The sequence below is a fragment of the Lipotes vexillifer genome, unplaced genomic scaffold (genome assembly GCF_000442215.2).
Source record: "Lipotes vexillifer unplaced genomic scaffold, Lipotes_vexillifer_v1.1 scaffold581, whole genome shotgun sequence".
Taxonomy (NCBI): Eukaryota; Metazoa; Chordata; class Mammalia; order Artiodactyla; family Lipotidae; genus Lipotes; species Lipotes vexillifer.
In genome coordinates, this window is record NW_006788182.1 from 706,809 (window position 1) to 725,550 (window position 18,742).

At 39.6% G+C, this 18,742-nt stretch overlaps 2 protein-coding genes across 2 annotated transcripts; one reads left to right on the forward strand and one right to left on the reverse strand.

Annotated features, from left to right (window-relative positions):
- Window positions 1-1,522: 1,522 nt before the first annotated feature.
- On the forward strand, window positions 1,523-2,572 carry LOC103079611 (olfactory receptor 10J4-like). The gene is given in 1 exon segment (XM_082931218.1): window positions 1,523-2,572. A coding segment is annotated over 1 exon segment (1,050 nt).
- A 4,970-nt stretch (window positions 2,573-7,542) lies between these two features.
- Window positions 7,543-18,037, reverse strand: FCER1A (Fc epsilon receptor Ia). The gene is made up of 5 exons (XM_007461290.1): window positions 17,983-18,037; window positions 17,547-17,567; window positions 10,982-11,236; window positions 9,208-9,465; window positions 7,543-7,742 (listed from the first exon to the last, which is right to left on the reverse strand). Exons 1-5 carry the CDS (start codon window positions 18,035-18,037, stop codon window positions 7,543-7,545), a joined length of 789 nt encoding a protein of 262 aa, XP_007461352.1.
- Between the last annotated feature and the right edge of the window lie 705 nt (window positions 18,038-18,742).

Genomic DNA, 18,742 nt, shown 5'->3' on the forward strand with positions numbered 1-18,742 from the left:
AGAATTTTTTTTTTAAAGAATGTTATGTTAACATATGGTATTTGTTTTTCTCTTTCTGACTGATGAACCTAGGGGCAGGACAGGAATAAAGACACAGATGTAGAGAATGGACTTGAGGACACAGGGAAGGGGAAGGGGAAGCTGGGACAAAGTGAGAGAGTAACATTGCCTTATATACACTACCAAATGTAAAATAGATAGCTAGAGGGAAGCAGCTGCATAGCACAAGGAGATCAGCTCAGTGCTTTGCAACCACCAAGGAGGGTGGGAGGGAGACACAAGAGGGAGGGGATATGGGGATATACGTATGCATATAGCTGATTCACTTTGTTATACAGCAGAAACTAACACAACATTGTAAAGCAATTATAGTCCAATAAAGATGTTAAAGGGAAAAAGAGAAAAAAAAAAAGAATGTATGACAACATTCGGAAGGAAGACTTGGACTAAGGTCAGCTGAAATGGGGGGGATTAGTTAGGAGACCACTGCAGTCATCATAGAGAATGATGATGGTGGTCAAAAGTTGGGTATTGGTAGAAAGCATGGAGAGGAAGGGACAGAGTGGAGAGAATTTCAGGAGGCACTGTCTTCAGGATGGAAAAGGGAAGGGAGATAGTTAGGATGGTTCTCAGCTTCCTGAATGGAGGTAATGGTTAAACATGGTGGGTAATCAGGAGTAGATATGGGTTTAAGGGCAAGGTTAACTCTGTTCCAGTATAGTCTCCAATTCTGAGCTCACATGGAATAAGCTCAATTCTATCCTTATCACAACTTGGAATATGTAAAATTAAAGTGAAAAATAGAACATCTGGCCCTTCACTGATTAAACGAGCTTTATCTTTGCTCTCACACTAGGAAAACCGTTCCCTACTTGAAGCGACTTGAAGGGATATCCTCATACTTATTCCAGCCTCCCTCCTGCCTTTGGCTAGAATTCAAGGAAATAAGCTAAATACCTGCATAGCCTTAGAATATCTAGAAGTGCTCCCTTTTTGAGTCTTTCATGATCACAGTAGACTTTAGTGCAGGGCTTAGGGAAGTGAAGCCTGGGACCTAGGGTTCTGGGGAGGAGAAGCCACTCTAGGACCTTCATGGGACGTTTGATATTGACAGTGCATTTTGACAGTGTTGAAAGGTTATCAGCCTCAGGTATCTTTTGTCTTTCACTTAAGTCACTGTTCCTCACTGGATGCTTAGAGGGCTAAATCAAGAGTGTTGGAGGAGGAACTATAGAGCTGGGCTTCTTCCTGGACCTGGACTCACCTCTTCAATGGCTAGGTAAGTATTTCTACAACTCTACCTTTTGATGTGTCTGTATTTTCCTTCTCAGATCTATCTCTGCCATGAACCCCAGGGTCCTGGGGTAACACTTCCATAGCAATAAAGAAGAGGGTAGGGGGAAGGTGATGCCTCTGAGCAAGTGACCAACAACTGAACACTGATGACCCTTGAGGTCTTGGGCATTGTTCAGAGGATGGACATACCTTTTACTGAAGGCCTTGGTCCAGCCTACTGTCTTTCATGATTATCATCACACATTTCTTTCCTTTGCCCAGCTCTTTTAGACCTAGACCTCCCTCAGTGGTAAAGCCAAACTCCACTGCTGTGACTGAGTTCCTTTTTGAAGGTTTCCCCAGCTTTGGGTGGTAGCACAGGCTTGGTTTCTTTGTTGTCTTTCTAACTTTGTACCTGCTGACTCGCTTTGGCAATGTCATCATTGTGATTGTTATTCACCTGGACCGTCACCTCTATACTCCCATGTACTTTTTCCTGAGCATGCTATCCATCTCTGAGACCTGCTACACTGTGGCCATCATTCCCTGTATGCTTTCTAGTCTCCTGAGTCCTCATCAGCCCATTTCTGTCCAAGGCTGCGCCACTCAGCTCTTCTTCTGTCTCACCTTTAGTATCAATAACAGCTTCCTGCTCACAGCCATGGGGTATGATTGCTATGTGGCCATCTGCAACCCACTACAGTATTCAGTCATCATGGGTAAAAAGTCCTGTATCCAGTTGGCATCTGGGTCCCTGGGAATTGGCCTGGGTATGGCCATTGTACAGGTAACATCAGTTTTTGGCCTGCCCTTCTGTGATGCCTTTGTCATCTCTCACTTCTTCTGTGACATGAGACCTCTGCTGAAGCTGGCCTGCACAGACTCCACTGTCAACGAGATCATCAACTTTGTTGTCAGTGTTTTTGTCCTTGTTCTACCCATGGGCCTGGTCTTCATCTCCTATGTCTTCATCATATCCACCATCCTCAAGATTGCTTCAGCTGAGGGTCAGAAGAAGGCCTTTGACACCTGTGCCTCCCACCTCACAGTGGTCATCATCCACTATGGCTGTGCCTCCGTCATTTACCTGAAGCCTAAGTTTCAGAGTTTCCTGGGGCAGGACAGACTCATCTCAGTGACCTACACTGTCATCACTCCTCTGCTGACCCCCATCGTGTACAGCCTGAGGAACAAGGAGGTCAAAGATGCTCTGTGCAGAGCCAGGGGCAAAAGCCCCTCTCCTCTTAGTGAGGAGGTCGTTGAAGACCTTTTCTTTCATTTTGTAAATATGTATTAATTTTAATGCTGTATCAATAATACCTTTAAGTATGGGATCAAGAAGAATAGACTAAATTGAATTGGGTGCTAAAATTGGAGACTTCCATTTGAGCTAGTCATGGTTCTCTGTGCCCTCCTTTAGAGAAGATAGAAAATGACTTGGCATACACTTAAGAATATAGGGGAAAGATTTACCTGCCTGGGTTACTCATACCTATGTTCTGTTATACACCCATGCAAACATCTATATATACCCTGAGAATATATTGGGTTATGCAACTCCAGAAAAGCACAAAATCCAGCAAGTTTCTAGAAAGCTAATGAACAAAGTGTTTGGAAACCACCTCAGAAAAACCTCTGTTGTTGTTGTTAAGGGTGTATGAGTAATTTATACAAAATTTTAACAGATAAGTGTGGAAACACATGCATGTCCTTTTCTGTTGATGTTGAAGGCTTTCTTGTAATCTGTTTTTGCTGCTTACTAATATCTCATCACAGCCTGAGGACTCTTCAGAAGGCCAAAAAAAAAAAAAAAAAAAAAAGAACACTCTCCAAGTAGATAGAACTGTCCTAACTGACCATTCCTGGAAATGAGGAGTACAAATGTGGGAAAGCAAAAAATCATCAGCTACTAGAACACAGAGGTGGGTTGTCCACAGTCCAAGATGCTTAGGTGAAAAAACTCCAATTTGGAAAGGAGAGCATGCTGAACAGTTCAATGCTTTTCACATCCCCAGGGCAGGAGTGAGAGAGGATGGAGGCTGGAAGAAGCCAAGCAAAATCATAGTTCCTTTTGCAGGGTAGACTTAAATCTTTGAAATAGTGTTGTAAATGTAAGCACTTTAACTACAACTTCTGAAATTATTTATTAATGTGCAGAAGTCTGAAGCTTGACTTAATGAAAAAAATTTCCAGTAAGTTCCTAAGCTGTCAGAGGTTAATCTTCAGAAATTTCTTCTTAGATACTCCCAACTTAAAACCTGAGGTAAAAAACAGCATTTCATGTTTGAGCAACACAGAAGGTGAAGGTGTATGCCCTGGTCCTCTCTCCCTCATCCTTCCACTTCACTCTGGCCTTCTATACTGAAGAACAGGTATAACCTGAGTTTCAAACCCAGTTCTTGCAGTCTCCAGAATCCAGCTGATCCCATGGGGTGATGCCGCAGAGGCAAGATATCACTTGTAAGAGTGTCAAGAAGTTAGCTGGGTGCTGAGGATAGGACAAGGCAGTGGAAATTAACAAATCTTCTAAGTCAAGTTAACATGTCTTGCTTTGCCAAGAATCACTGGCATGTGCTATCTGACCAGAGATAAAAGATATCTTTGCCTTTGTGACCAGATTTCTAGAAATGATAGAGTCAGTTTATTTCTGTTAGGATAGCCAAGAATAGCCAAAAAACAGTTAAATTTTTTTTTTTGCATTGTGTTCTGCTTAGTCTAGATAAAGCTGTTAGGTAAAGGTCTGATGACCAGTGTCAGTTTCTGATAAGGCACCAGATAGGGACTTGGGCTTGGTAACTAACTGTCCAGGGCTGGGTAGACAACTTAAGGCAGGGAGACAATAATATCTCTGAGTTTCTCTGGGCACCCAGGCTAGCGAGTACCTCTGCCATTCTCAGCATAAAGCTCCCATCTCTGACTTCATGGAGATTCTCTTGTTGTCCCATTTCCCATTTAATGAGAAGAGAGAAATAACAGAGCTTTTCTTCAAGTACTCAATTTCCCAAAATACAAGGTGTATCTTTTGTCCAAGTTTCCACTCTTGAGGTAGCCAAGGAAATTTGTCTTCCATTGGCCACTAGTAGGGAGCTACCAACTTGATTTTCAAAAATGAGTCCTAATTATTGGGAGTTTGTGACATTTTGTAGAAGACAATTTCGAACAGCAATCATGGGAAAGATATTTGCTCTATGGACTGGCCTAGACCAATCTGGTAATATATTGGAGGTAACAGAGGAAGCCCCAAGGGTGGAACTGGGGTGAACTATTTCTATTCTAATCATTTGTATAACCTCCATACTTCCTCTCTGGCACAGATAGACTTTATGTATATTGAAATAAAAAAGCACCTTTATAAATGCCATATTTTGGGGGTCCACAAAATACTCAAGACCCCACTGTGTGTTCCACATTCCCTATGGAACAGATGTATGAATATCAGGAAGAAAAAAGGTGGAAATAAATAGTAGACATAAGTCTGATATGAACCTGAAATTTAGATACATGGGAGAGCACAATGAAGGGAGAGACCTGTGTGTAGAGGATGAAGGAGAAATTCACACCGGAGCTTTTTTGGGAATGTGTCTGAGTCTTTGTGCTGGAGAGTCACCACATAAAACTGGGTTCCCATGTAATGAAGGACAAAATGGTCTCAAAGGGAGCTTAGAGACCACCTAGTCCAAATGCCCCTTGTTACAAAGAAGAAATGGAATCTCAGAGACTGGCAAGAACTTGCCCCAGTCACACAGCTGGTTAACAACAGCTAGAACTTCCAGGTTTATGCTCTGTCCATAGCCCTTGCAAGCTGGGAGTAAGGATGAAAATGGAGGTAAAAGTGAATTGGAGGTAAAGTGAAAAAGTGAAAATAGAGGTAAAAGTCACTCAGAGACTCAGAAAATCCCTCAGAAGATATATCTGAAGCTTATAAAGCCTCAACTTTCTATTCATGTTCAGTCTCTCTCAATTCTTAACTCTGGGTCACTTGGCCTCAGACCAAATAAAGGAGGAAGTAACTTGTTCTTTAGCCTGATGCATAGCTGTGTGTTAAACACTATGAGACAAGATGTTGTTAATGAATGTTCTGTAAGACTGTGGTCTCAAGGCTATAACTTCTAACAGACCTCCTGTCTTTCCTTAAAGGTAGGGAAGTGTCCAGGAACAACACCAAGGAGCTTCTTGTAGGGACTTTTCCTGGCCTATGGTTGCAGGAAAAATCTCTTCTCCACTCACCAGGCTTCTTTACACAAAACCAAGTGCCAAGGCCATTTCCTGAGAATCTGGTCATTTCCTATCTCTCTGAAATTGATTTTTAAAAAAAGAGGCAGTGCTAAGGAGGTTCATACCAGTGTTGGGGATCAGGGTGGGCTGCCCCTAAATGTGCCACAATGACATATTGATTATTTTGAATTAAAGTTACTTAAGAATCAGGGATGGATGGATTGGGAGTTTGGGATTAGCAGTTGCAAACTATTATATATAGAATGGATAAACAACAAGGTCTTGCTGTATAGCACAGGGAACTATATTCAATATCCTGTGATAAACCATAATGGAAAAGAATATGAAAAAGGATATATCTTCATTTTTTTTCATATTTTTTTTTTTTTTTTTGCAGTACGCGGGCCTCTCACTGTTGTGGCCTCTCCCACTGCGGAGCACAGGCTCCGGACGTGCAGGCTCAGCGGCCATGGCTCACGGGCCCAGCCGCTCCGCGGCATGTGGGATCTTCCCGGGCCGGGGCATGAACCCGTGTCCCCTGCATCGGCAGGCAGACTCTCAACCACTGCGCCGCCAGGGAAGCCCTCCATATATATTTCTGTCTTCCTGAAAGTAGGAATAAATAAATAAATAAATCTCACACATGAGAGGTATACTCCTTGCATCTGGAGGTAGAAGGACACCCTTACTGCCAGAAAGAGGGAATTCGGGGCTTAGGAGCCTATATAAACAAACTTGTTACTTATTTTATTTACCACCTCAGGCCCAAACTCTCTTTAGATTCTTCACGAATTGAGCACACCAATCCTAAGCTTCTTTGTCCTGTCAATTCCTCTCAAATGTATCATTTCTTTGTCTAAAAAGTATAAAAGCTGCCTGCTTTGACCACATTTTAGGTCCCATTTCTATGAGACCTCTGTGCACATGAATTAAAAAGTATTTCTTTTTCACTTGCTTATTTGTCTGTGTAAATTTTATTATTAGTTCAGCCACAAAAACTCAAGACAGGTCAAGGGGAAAATCTCCCCCACCTCAACACCAAATACCTATATATATATTTAAAAGCTTTAATAATTATTCTCTGCTTTATGGCCCCAAACATCCTTCAGAGAAAATGGGCCATGTCAGTCTCATGGATATTTACAAATTTTCCCCCAGTTCACTTCATCCTTATGTTACGTTATTAATTGTTCAAAAACACAGGTAAACTAAAGGTGCTCTGATCCTCCGTTGCCTGTTGTGAACTCTTGGTCAGCACTGATAGTATGTTGCCTCTCCTCCCTAATGCTTTCCCCAGGCCCCCACTATAACTGTCTCCATAAGCAGAGGTGGGGTGTGGGTGGGGGAGCAAAGACTGTGTCTTTGTCTGAGATCTTATTCAGTCCTGGACTGTTTTCAGAGTGAGAGTTATGATTATTATTTGCTAGAATTTCACTAAGATGCTTAATTCAGGTGCTGTAAGAGGGTATATAAGATTTAAATTGGGGAGATATTAGAGGAGTGAAACAATCACATGGAAATCTTAGACTAAGCCTCATCCCCAGAGACCTATGGCTCAAGGCTGCCCCAGGTTCTGCCAAGAACTAGAAGTCCATATGATAGTAAGTTGAAGAGAGAGCATAAAAATGATCAACTTCATCAGCATTCTACCATGTCTTCTCATTCCTAGCTCAGACTTACAATGGAGATAACATTAGAAGAGAGAACATTTCTAATCTAGACCTTCATGGTTCTTGCCTCTAGAAGCAGAAAAGAAATTAGCAAGGCTCAAATACTTAGGAACGTCATGTTATGTGGTTTCATACTTCTTTTATTCAAGTTGTACGTCTCTTTTAATACTAATAAATGAATCCATTCATTCTTTTACTTATTTAAATAATGTTTATTGAGCACTTACTATTACATGCTACTTGACCAGTTTTGATTGGTTTAATGAAGCAGTTCTGTAAAGGCTTGAGCACTCGGTACCTTGTGAGCTGTGTTTAACCATTAAGAAGCATTTGCTAATGTCAGAAAGAAATTGCTATTGCAGATATTTCTTGAGCAGTAACATCAGTTCTTTGGGGGTTCTGGTCTGGGCTGTGGGTCCATAAATTTGTTGCCTTTCCTGGTTCTCTTAATCTTCAAGAGAAATGTGAACTGCCGCTGGGTCGAGATAAACAACGCTGTGTCCACAACAAACAGAATCTTCACCAACAATGGGATAAGAAATTGTAGCCAGAAATATTTGCTTTGGGAAGCTGGCATGGAATGTAGACGCAACAAGAAACATAACTCATATTAGAAACTGAAAAATGAGTTTAAGTGTGTCATTCTCCCTCAGAGAAGGACCCAACATGGTCTTTCATTTTCTAGCATGATATGCCATCCAGGAGCAGAGAGAAAACACTCATGAGTTTGGGTTCCTCAGTCTGTGCTCCCTGGAGCCCTAGGGAGTCCTGAGTGTTTCCCCCACAGCCCCTGTCTAATGGTTTGTCTAGCCATTATGCCCAAGGGGAAAGGTCATAGGAAAGATGGCCACTTCCTTGGAGCCGACAAGACCAACATCCACATATGATTCAGAGGTGGAAAGGAGACAGAATGAGGGCAGGGGGTCACCAGTGCCTTATTTCTCAATCAATCAATCAATCAGTCATCATTTATTGCATGTTTGTTGGGTGAAATGAAGACATTAGACTAGATCATATTTAAGTTGCTTTCTAATTCCACTGTTTTGTGATTCCATTACTCCATTTGCAAAGTACTGATTTTTTTGTGATTGCTCTAGAATTATAAAACCCTAGAATATTACAGCCAGAAATTACTTACAGATCACTTAGACTGATGGCTCTCAACCCTGGCTGCATATTACCATTACCTGAAAGATATTTTAAATACTGATGCCCAGGCCTCATTCCAAACCAATTAAATCAGAATCTCAAGGGATGATATACAGACATCAATTTTTTTTAAATTTCCCAAGTGATTCTAGTGGAGTCTAGTCCAAATCCTTTATTTTACAGATAAGGGTACTAGAAGCCCAGCAACAATAAAATAACAGGTCTCAAATTAGTTAACAGAGAGCAACCATTAAAGCTTAATTCTGGCTTCTGGTCTCATGCTTTTAAAGATATTAGCATGAGCAAAGTCCAACAAGCAAAAGCCTGATTTCTTCACTGCAAGGCAAATATCTCAAAGGCTCACTTTTTTATATGAAGTTTGGAAAGAGCAGCCTTTTTCATTGGCTAGAGAGGTAGACTACCTGCCTATTCTTTCCTCATCAAGCCCTCTCTCTCATCTCCTAATTCACAGGTACACAGCCTATTGACTTGTTGGTTTCCTTTCCCATCCCTCCTAGGCTAGAATAGACTCTTCAAGCTCTTTATAGCTTTTGTTCCTTCAACTTTGAAACTCTCTTTCAATTTGATAAATACAAGTTTCTCCCCAGGAGCAACAGATGACTTTGCTTGGCTAGTATTTAACAATCCATTTCACAAATATTACATTTAATATTTATAAAAATTCCATGTGAGCAGGTATCACTGTTGCCATTGAACAAGTAAGGAATCTAAGACAGACTGAGGGATACACTCTACCCCTGGTCCCCTCATTGCAAGTCTAATAGACTTTCCAAGGAATCACAGCTGCCCCCATTCTACAGCTGCCCCCATTCTACAGCTGCTATCACTTTAGGCTCAAATGCTCTTTCTCCTTTCCCCTTTTCCTTCACCAACTTACCTTCTTTTATTTTAATGCTGAGGTGATTAGAAGTATAGAGTATCTGCTGAATTATGCCCATGCAGTAATAGGTGCCACTGTCCCCTGTTGTGGCGTTGGTAATGGAGATGTTGTGGTTCTCATACCAGTACTTAAGGGCTTTGTTATTCTTGAAGTAAGTCACCTTGTAGACATTCAGATTCCTCCAGCCGTGGCACCTGAGGAAGAGGGGCTCGCCCTCCAACACTATCTCAGCAGAGGCCTGAAGGAGCAGCCAGTCTGAAGAGCATTTTTTATATGTCATTTATTCAACAATTATAGATAAAATTAATAATAAATAAAAATAAAATAAAATAAAAGTAGATAAAAGAGATCATGCAGAGAGTGTGTGTCAGAAACCTTTATCATTAACCCATTTCTTGGCTCATAAGGTCAATAAAAAGGAAACACAAAATAATGCTTATAGCCTGTCTCCTCTATTGATAAATCCTCTCTCCGGAAAAGTAATTCTGGGACCACAACATCACTGACCTTTCTAATGAGCCCACACATAGAAGGTCTGAAACCCATTATCACACTCAGCTCCATTGTTGCATTTAGTCACTAAGGGGGAAATAAACCCACTATGCCTGGGGAGTCTTAGCCTAGGAGAGTGTCTGTTTTGTCCTCTCTAACCTTATAGGTGCTTCCCAGTTCTATTAGTCACAGTTAGCCCCTGACTTCTTCAGAACATGTATCACACTTTTAATTAGTTATTTGTGTAATTACTGATTGGATGTCCTTTTCCTCATTGGGCTCTATACTTCAGAGGTCTGGGGCATGCCTGTTCTTTACATTGTATTTCCAGTGCCTAACACAATACCTAGGGGTTGGTAGGTTTTCAACAAACATTTGTCAATAATGAGTCAGTAAAATATAAGTGTCAGGTTGCATGGCTAATTCATTTTAAGAATTGAAAAGCATTCACCAAAGGAAACTTTTCAATGGAAATGTGGCTAGGTTGCACAAGCATATTTTATTTAGGAGCGATCCTTGAGGACTTTTCTAGAATCTACTCCAAAGAAATAAAGAAGATGTTTTATACTGCTTTAGTTTCTATTTGGAATTTGTACACAGCTGTTGAAACATCTCTTTTTACTTGAGAAAAATACAAATTATGTTTATGCTTTAAAATATTTTTTTTAATTTAAAAATATAAAGCAAAATATAACAATGAGCTAGCCATGCAAATGAAATCATTGCTTTGTTCATTAAACATTTACGGACTAACCCACATGTGCCTGAGCATGCTGCACTAATTGTTGACAGTAGGAGAGTGATAAAGATGAAGGAAACATAAGATTTGTTCTTAAGTAAAAGCAGAGGACATGAGGACTGTACAGAGAGGTCTTTCAAACTGAAGAGTGCAACTTAATATTCAGGTTGTGATACATGAAAATCACAGAGCAAATCTTTAAATCAATCTTTTGATCCTATTTAACATATACAGCTCTTTGCAATGTTCACATATCCAACATGTCATTTGACCATAAAACATGCATCTGCACCTAGGTAGGAAAGATAGTCAGAAGTGAAATAGAGTAGAGGAGTAACACTAGGAGATTGCCAGAATCTTGAAAGAAGGCAGAATGGCTGACAGAAGGAGTAGAGGTAGAAGAGAGATGGACAGGTCTGGTGAGAGACCCTGAGTCCCACATTGGTGCCCTAAACCTTGGAATTACTTGCTTTCTCCCCATCTTCAGATGGGCCATTCCTCCCATGAGAGAACTGATATTTCCATAACCCTGGAACTTACCACTGATGACATCTAGGTACACAGGTTCACTAATGAAAATTCCTTTGCTTTGGCATATATATTCCCCACTGTCCTGGATGCTTGCATTCGTGATGTCCCAACGTGAAGTTTTTGCTTTGAAAGAGTTTTTGTTGTGGATCCACAAAGTGGAGTTATCTTCACGGGAATTGTTCCCTCTACATGTAAGAGTCACATTCTCTCCTCTGAATATTCTGTTCCATGGGGGATTCAAGGATATCTTAGATTTCCAGATGGCTTTCAGAAGAGCAGATTGTGGAAAGGGATATAGAAGGGGGGAAAATATCATTGAAAACTGTACAGACACCAAAGTACAGACATACCAATAGTCAGACAATCAATGGTCAGTCTACCCTTACTTATACCGTTGGTGATAAGAAACAGTCCTGATTCCTAGGAGTAAAGGAAGGAGAAAAGGGTGTTGTGGCTCCACAGAGCTACCAACCTAGGGAGAAACATAAGACACAAATGCAGGATATTCAAAAACAAACAAGCAAATTTACTATGTGATGTAGGATAACTCCCTCTAATTCTCTAAATTTCAGTTCCAATATCTGTAAATGAAGTCTCTTCAGGCAGAAATTATGTCTGTGATGTTCAACCATAACTCAGCACAGTGACTATTACACAGTAAGTGTTCATTAAATATTTATTGAGTTGATGAATGAGTGAATAATGGATGAATTAAAGTATTGGACTAGATGAAATACATGATCTCTCCCAGCTCTAAATTTTTATGACTATTTAATTGTGAGTGAATATGGAATTAAAAATATATGTCAATTCTGGATGGTAGTGAGAAGCACCAAGAGGATCAGTCTTAAAAGGCTTTCAGGGACAAAGAGATATGGTACAAATTTGAACAGAAACTTTGGAAGCAGCCAGGTGGTGATGAGGAAGAGATGACGCTGCTGAAAGACTTGGATTCAAGGGACTTATTACAATCCAGTCCTTTGTTAGCTGTGTAACCTCCAGAAAATGACTTAATCTGAGTTTCAGCATCCTCAATTATAACATGGCAATAATAACAGTGATGATGGTGTAAGAATTGAATGAGGACTACAGGCTCTTTCGTGGGGTTAATGGTGGACACTGGGAGGGCTCATGCCAAGGAGTGCATCCCAGAACTTCTGCTGCCAGTGTCCTTGTCCCTGTGGTGAGCCACAGCCACTATCCACCCCGCCTCGAGCCCCCTGCAGGAGACCCTCCAACACAAGCAGAGCAGAAGCAAGAAAAACAACAATCCTGCAGCCTGTGGAACAGAAACCTCATTTACAGAAAGATAGACAAAATGAAAAGGCAGAGGGCTATTTACCAGATGAAGGAACAAGATAAAACCCCAGAAAAACAACTAAATGAAGTGGAGATAGGCAACCTTCCAGAAAAATAATTCAGAATAATGATGGTGAAGATGATCCAGGACCTGAGAAAAAGAATGGAGGCAAAGATCGAGAACATACAAGAAATGTTTAACAAAGACCTAGAACAATTAAAGAACAACCAAACAGAGATCAACAATATAATAACTGAAATGAAAAATACACTAGAAGGAATCAATAGCAGAATAACTAAGGCAGAAGAATGGATAAGTGAACTGAAGACAGAATGGTGGAATTCACTGCTGTGGAACAGAATAAAGAAAAAAGAATGAAAATAAATGAAGACAGCCTAAGAGACTTCTGGGACAACATTAAATGCACCAGCATCCTCATTATAGGGGTCCCAGAAGGAGAATAGGGAGAAAAAGGACCCGAGAAAATATTTGAAGAGATTATAGTTGAAAACTTCTCTAACATGGGAAAGGAAATAGCCACCCAAGTCCAGGAAGCACAGAGAGTTCCAGGCAGGGTGAAATCAAGGAGAAACACACCAAGACATATAGTAATCAAATTGACAAAAATTAAAGAAGAAGAAAAATTATTAAAAGCAACAAGGGAAAAATGACAAATAACATACAAGGGAACTCCCATAAGGTTAACAGCTGACTTCTCAACAGAATCTTTACAAGCCAGAAGTGAGTGCCATAATATATTTAAAGTGATGAAAGAGAAGAATATTTAACCAAGATTACTCTACCCCACAAGGATCTCATTCAGAACCGATGAAGAAATCAAAAGTTTTACAGACAAGCAAAAACTAAGAGAATTCATCATCACCAAACCAGCTCTAAAACAAATGCTAAAGGAAATTCTCTAAGTGGGAAACACAAGAGAAGAAAAGGACCTACAAAAACAAACCCAAAACAAATAAGAACATGGTCATAGGAACATACATATCGATAATTACCTTAAACGTGAATGGATTAAATGCTCCAACCAAAAGACACAGGCTTGCTAAATGGATACAAAAATGAGACCCATATATATGCTGTCTACAGGAGACCCGGTTCAGACCTAGGGACACATACAGACTGAAAGTGCGGAGGTGGAAAAAGATACTCCAAGCAAATGGAAGTCATAAGAAAGCTGGAGTAGCAATACTTATATCAGATAAAATAGACTTTAAAATAAAGAATATTACAAGAGACAAAGAAGGACACTACATAATGATCAAGGGATCAATCCAAGAAGAAGATATAACAATTATATATGCACACAACATAGGAGCACCTCAATAAATAAGACAAATGCTAACAGCTATAAAAGAGGAAATCAACAGTAACACAAAAATAGTGGAGGACTTTAACACCTCACACCAATGAACAGATTATCCGAACAGAAAATTAATAAGGAAACACAATAAAATGACACAATAGGAAACACAATTAAAATGACACAATAGGCCAGATAGATTTAATTGACATTTATAGGACACTCCATCCTAAAAGAGCAGATTACATTTTCTTCTCAAGTGCACACAGCACATTCTCCAGGATAGATCACCTCTTGGGTCACAATCAAGCCTTGGTAAACTTAAGAAAATTGAAATCATATCAAACATCTTTTCCAACCACAATGCTATGAGATTAGAAATGAATTACAGGGGAAGAAATGTAAAAAACACAAACACATGGAGGCTAAACAATACGTTACTAAATAACCAAGAGATCACTGAATAAATCAAAGAGGAAATCAAAAAATACCTAGAGAGAAATGACAATGAAAGCATGACGATCCAAAACCTATGGGATGCAGCAAAGCAGTTCTAAGAGGGAAGTTTATAGCAATACAATCCTACCTCAAGAAACAAGAAAAATCTCAAATGAACAATCTAACCTTACACCTAAAGGATCTAAGGAAAGAAAAAACAAAACCCCAAAGTTAGCAGAAGGAAAGAAATCATAAAGTCAGAGCAGAAGTAAATGGAATGGAAAGAAAACAATAGCAAAAATCAATAAAACTAAAAGCTGATTCTTTGGGAAGACAAACAAAATTGATAAACCTTTAGCCAGACTCATCAAGTAAAAGAGGGAGAGGACTCAAATCAATAAAATTAGAAATGAAAAGAAGTTACAACAGACACTGCAGAAATACAAAGCATCATAAGATACTACTACAAGCAACTCTATGCCAAAAAAATGGACAACCTAGAAGAAATGGACAAGTTCTTAGAAAGGTAAAACCTTCCAAGATGGAACCAGGAAGAAATAGAAAATATGAACAGACCAATCACAAGTAATGAAATTGAAACTGTGATTTAAAATTTTCCAACAAACAAAAGTTCAGGACCACATGGATTCACAGGTGAATTCGATCAAACATTTAGAGAAGAGCTAAAACCCAACCTCCTCAAACTCTTCCAAAAAATTGCAGAGGAAGGAACACTCCCAAACTCATTCAACGAGGCCACCATCACCCTGATACCAAAACCAGACAAAGATACTACAAAAAAAGAAAATTACAGACTAATATCACTGATGAATATAGATGTAAAAATCCTCAACAAAATACTAGCAAACAAAATCCAACAACACATTAAAAAAGATCATATACCATGATCAACTGGGACTTATCACAGGGATGCAAGGATTCTAAAGTATATGTAAATAAATCAATGTTATACACCATATTAACAAATTGAATAATAAAAAACATATGATCACCTCAATAGATGCAGAAAAAGCTTTTGACATAATTCAACACTGATTTATGATAAAAACTCTCCAGAAAGTGGGCATAGGGGGAACCAACCTCAACATTATAAAGGCCATATACAAAAAACCCACAGCAAACATCATTCTCAATGTTGAAAAAAGTGACAACATTTCCTCTAAGATCAGGAATGAGACAAGGATATCCACTCTCGCCACTCTTATTCAACATAGTTTTGGAAGTCCTAGCCATGGCAATCAGAGAAGAAGAAGTAAAAGGAATCCAAATTGGAAAAGAAGTAAAACTGTCATTATTTGTGGATAACACGATACTATACATAGATAACTCTAAAGATACCACCAGAAAATAACTAGAGCTAATCAATGAATTTGGTAAAGTTGCAGGATACAAAATTAATGAGCAGAAGTCTTTTGCAGTCCTATCCACTAACAATGAAAGATCAGAAAGAGAAATTAAGGAAACAATCCCATTCACCATTGCAACAAAAATAATAAAATACCTAGGAATAAACCTTCCTAAGGAGACAAATGACCTGTATGCATAAAACTATAAGACACTGATGAAAGAAATCATAGATGATACAAACAGATGGAGAGATATACTATGTTTTTGGATTGGAAGAATAAATATTGTGAAAATGACTATACTACCCAAAGCAATCTACAGATCCAATGCAATCCCTATCAAGTTACCAATGGCATTTTTTACAGAACTAAAACAAAAAATCTTGAAATTTGTATGGAGACACAAAAGACCCTGAATAGCCAAAGCAATTTTGAGAAATAAAAACGGAGCTGGAGGAATCAGACTCTCTGACTTCAGACAATACTACAAAGCTACAGTAATCAAGACAATATGGTACTGGCACAAAACAGAAATATAGATCAATGGAACAGGATATAAAGCCCTGAGACAAACCCACATACCTATGGTCAACTAATCTATGACAAAGGAGGCAAGGATATACAATGGTGAAAAGACAGTCTCCTCAATACGTGGTGCTGGGAGAACTGGACAGCTACATGTAAAAGAATGAAATTAGAACACTCCCTAACACCATACAGAAAAATAAATTCAAAATGGATTAAAGACCTACATGTAAGACCAGACACTATAAAACTCTTAGAGGAAAACATAGGAAGGACACTCTTCGACATAAATCATAGCAAGATATTTTTTGATCCACATCCTAGAGTAATGGAAATAAAAGCAAACATGAATAAATGAGACCTAATTAAACTTAAAAGCTTTTGCACAGCAAAGGAAACTATAAACAAGACAAAAAGACAACCCTCAGAATGGGAGAAAATATTTGCAAATGAATCAACAGACAAAAGATGAATCTCCAAAATATACAAACAGCTCATGCAGCTCAATAATAAAAAAAAAAAAACAATCAAAAAATGGGCAGAAGACCTAAATAGACATTTCTCCAAAGAAGACATATAGATGGCCAAGAGGCACATGAAAAGCTGCTCAACATCACTAATTATTAGAGAAATGCAAATCAAAACTACAGTGAGGTATCAACTCATACCAGTTAGAATGAGCATCATCAGAAAATCTACAAACAACAAATGCTGGAGAGGGTGTGGAGAAAAGGGAACCCTCTTGCACTCTTGGTGGGAATGTAAATTGATACAGCCACTAAGGGGAACAGTATGGAGGTTCCCTAATAAACTAAAAATAGAATTACCATATGATCCAGCAATCCCACTACTGGGCATATACCCAGAGAAAACCATAATTCAAAAAGACACATGCGCCCCAGTGTTCATTGCAGCACTATTTACAATAGCCAGGTCATGGAAGCAACCTAAATGCCCATCGACAGACGAATGGATCAAGAAGATGTGGTACATATATACAATGGAATATTACTCAGCCATAAAAAGGAGCAAAGGTGGGCCATTTGTAGAGATGTGGATGGATCTAGAGACTGTCAGAAAGAATGAAGTAAGTCAGAAAGAGAAAAACAAATATCGTATATTAATGCATATATATGGAATCTAGAAAAATGGTACAGATGAACTGGTTTGCAAGGCAGAAAGAGACACAGATGTAGAGAACAAACGTATGGACACAAAGGGGGGAAAGCAGGGATCGGGTGTTGTAAGATGAATTGAGAGATTGGAATTGACATATATAAACTTATATGTATAAAATAACTAATAAGAAACTGCTGTATAAAAAAATTTTTAAAAAAGAACGAGTTTACGTGATAGTGGCTGGAGGAGTGGCTGAGACACTTAGATGCTCAACAGACGTGATTGTTGGCATTAAAGAGGAAAGGATGACTTGAGAGAATGAAGTGGCATGTGGGAAACTTTTGAATGGGGGGATAAAGGAAGATTATGCAAGGTGGAAGTGGGTTGGACAGGGAAGAACAGATTAATAATCATTAGAAAATAGATGATGGGATGAAGTGAAAGAGTGAAGGGAGGGCAAGTCCCAGACACATTGAAATGCTGAGGGAACAAGGACAGCGGACTCACCTGCTGATATGCCATCTGGAGCTGCAAAAAGTCCAGAGAGGATACGTTAGTGTCTATCCCCAGCCTTCTGGACACCTAAAGACTGGGATCTGGAAATGGTGATGAGGTTTACATCCACAAAGTTTTAAGGGCCAACGATCTTTCCAGGAATCTGACTCAAGGAAGGAAGGAGCTTCTGTCTTTCCTCCCTTGCCCTCTGGAAGATGCTAGCATGATAGCAAGGACCAGACTTTCAGTCCAGCTTCCCCCTTAGATGGTGTTCAGCCCCACTTCCTCTGCTTTCCAGCTTTCCTTCCCTACAGAATCCCTGGGAAATTCCCCACGGTTTGCACATAGCCTAGGAAAAGTCACCAGTAAAATGATCAACTTTCCCACTCCAGCTGCTCCCCCAACCCATTCTGGCCCCTTCAGGGGCCAGTAACTGATCTCTACTTACAGAAGAGCAGCAGAGCTATCCACAGCAGGGCAGGGGTTCCCATGGCAGTAGGCATTTCCTCTGTGGCTGCCAGGTGCCAACTGGCCTGGAGAGACCTAGGGCCTTAGAGTAAGCTTGAAACTAAAAAGGAGAAGGAAATGTTCTCTGTTTCATATCTCATTGACTCATCAGCTGCACCTAGGTTTGCTTCCTTCTCTGGAGATAATATTCAGGGTGGTGCCTAATAGGACAATTTTGTATTTACCCCCATACTGCACTCTCCATCCCACCTCTGTGTACACATCTGGAATCTAGTGGTAAAGAGGCATAGAACTAGGCACACAGGCACAGAGCTTTCTTAAACTGTCTGTCAATGTACAGCTATGTCATTTGCAACTTAGAAAAGTGGGGTGCCAGGGAGAGCAGAATAAAACAACAACAGTTAATTATTCAGCACCTAATATATGCCAGGCACTATGATAAATACATCTGGTATTTCATTCATTTCTCACAGTAACCCTATGAAGGAGGTACCATTGTTATTGACATTTTATAGATAAGAAAATTGGAACTTAGAGAGGTGAAGTAGCTTGTCTTAGGGTATTCCCTAGTAAATGGCTAATTTGGGACTCAAAATATCTTAAAAATCTAATCCCAGAGTAAAACTCTTAATCATGATGATATATTGTTTATGCATGTCTACAAGTATGGCCAGCAATTGCTGAAATTCTGTTGTGGTTCTGCAGAGCTACCAATCCTCTTATTACCTAATTTCCTGCTG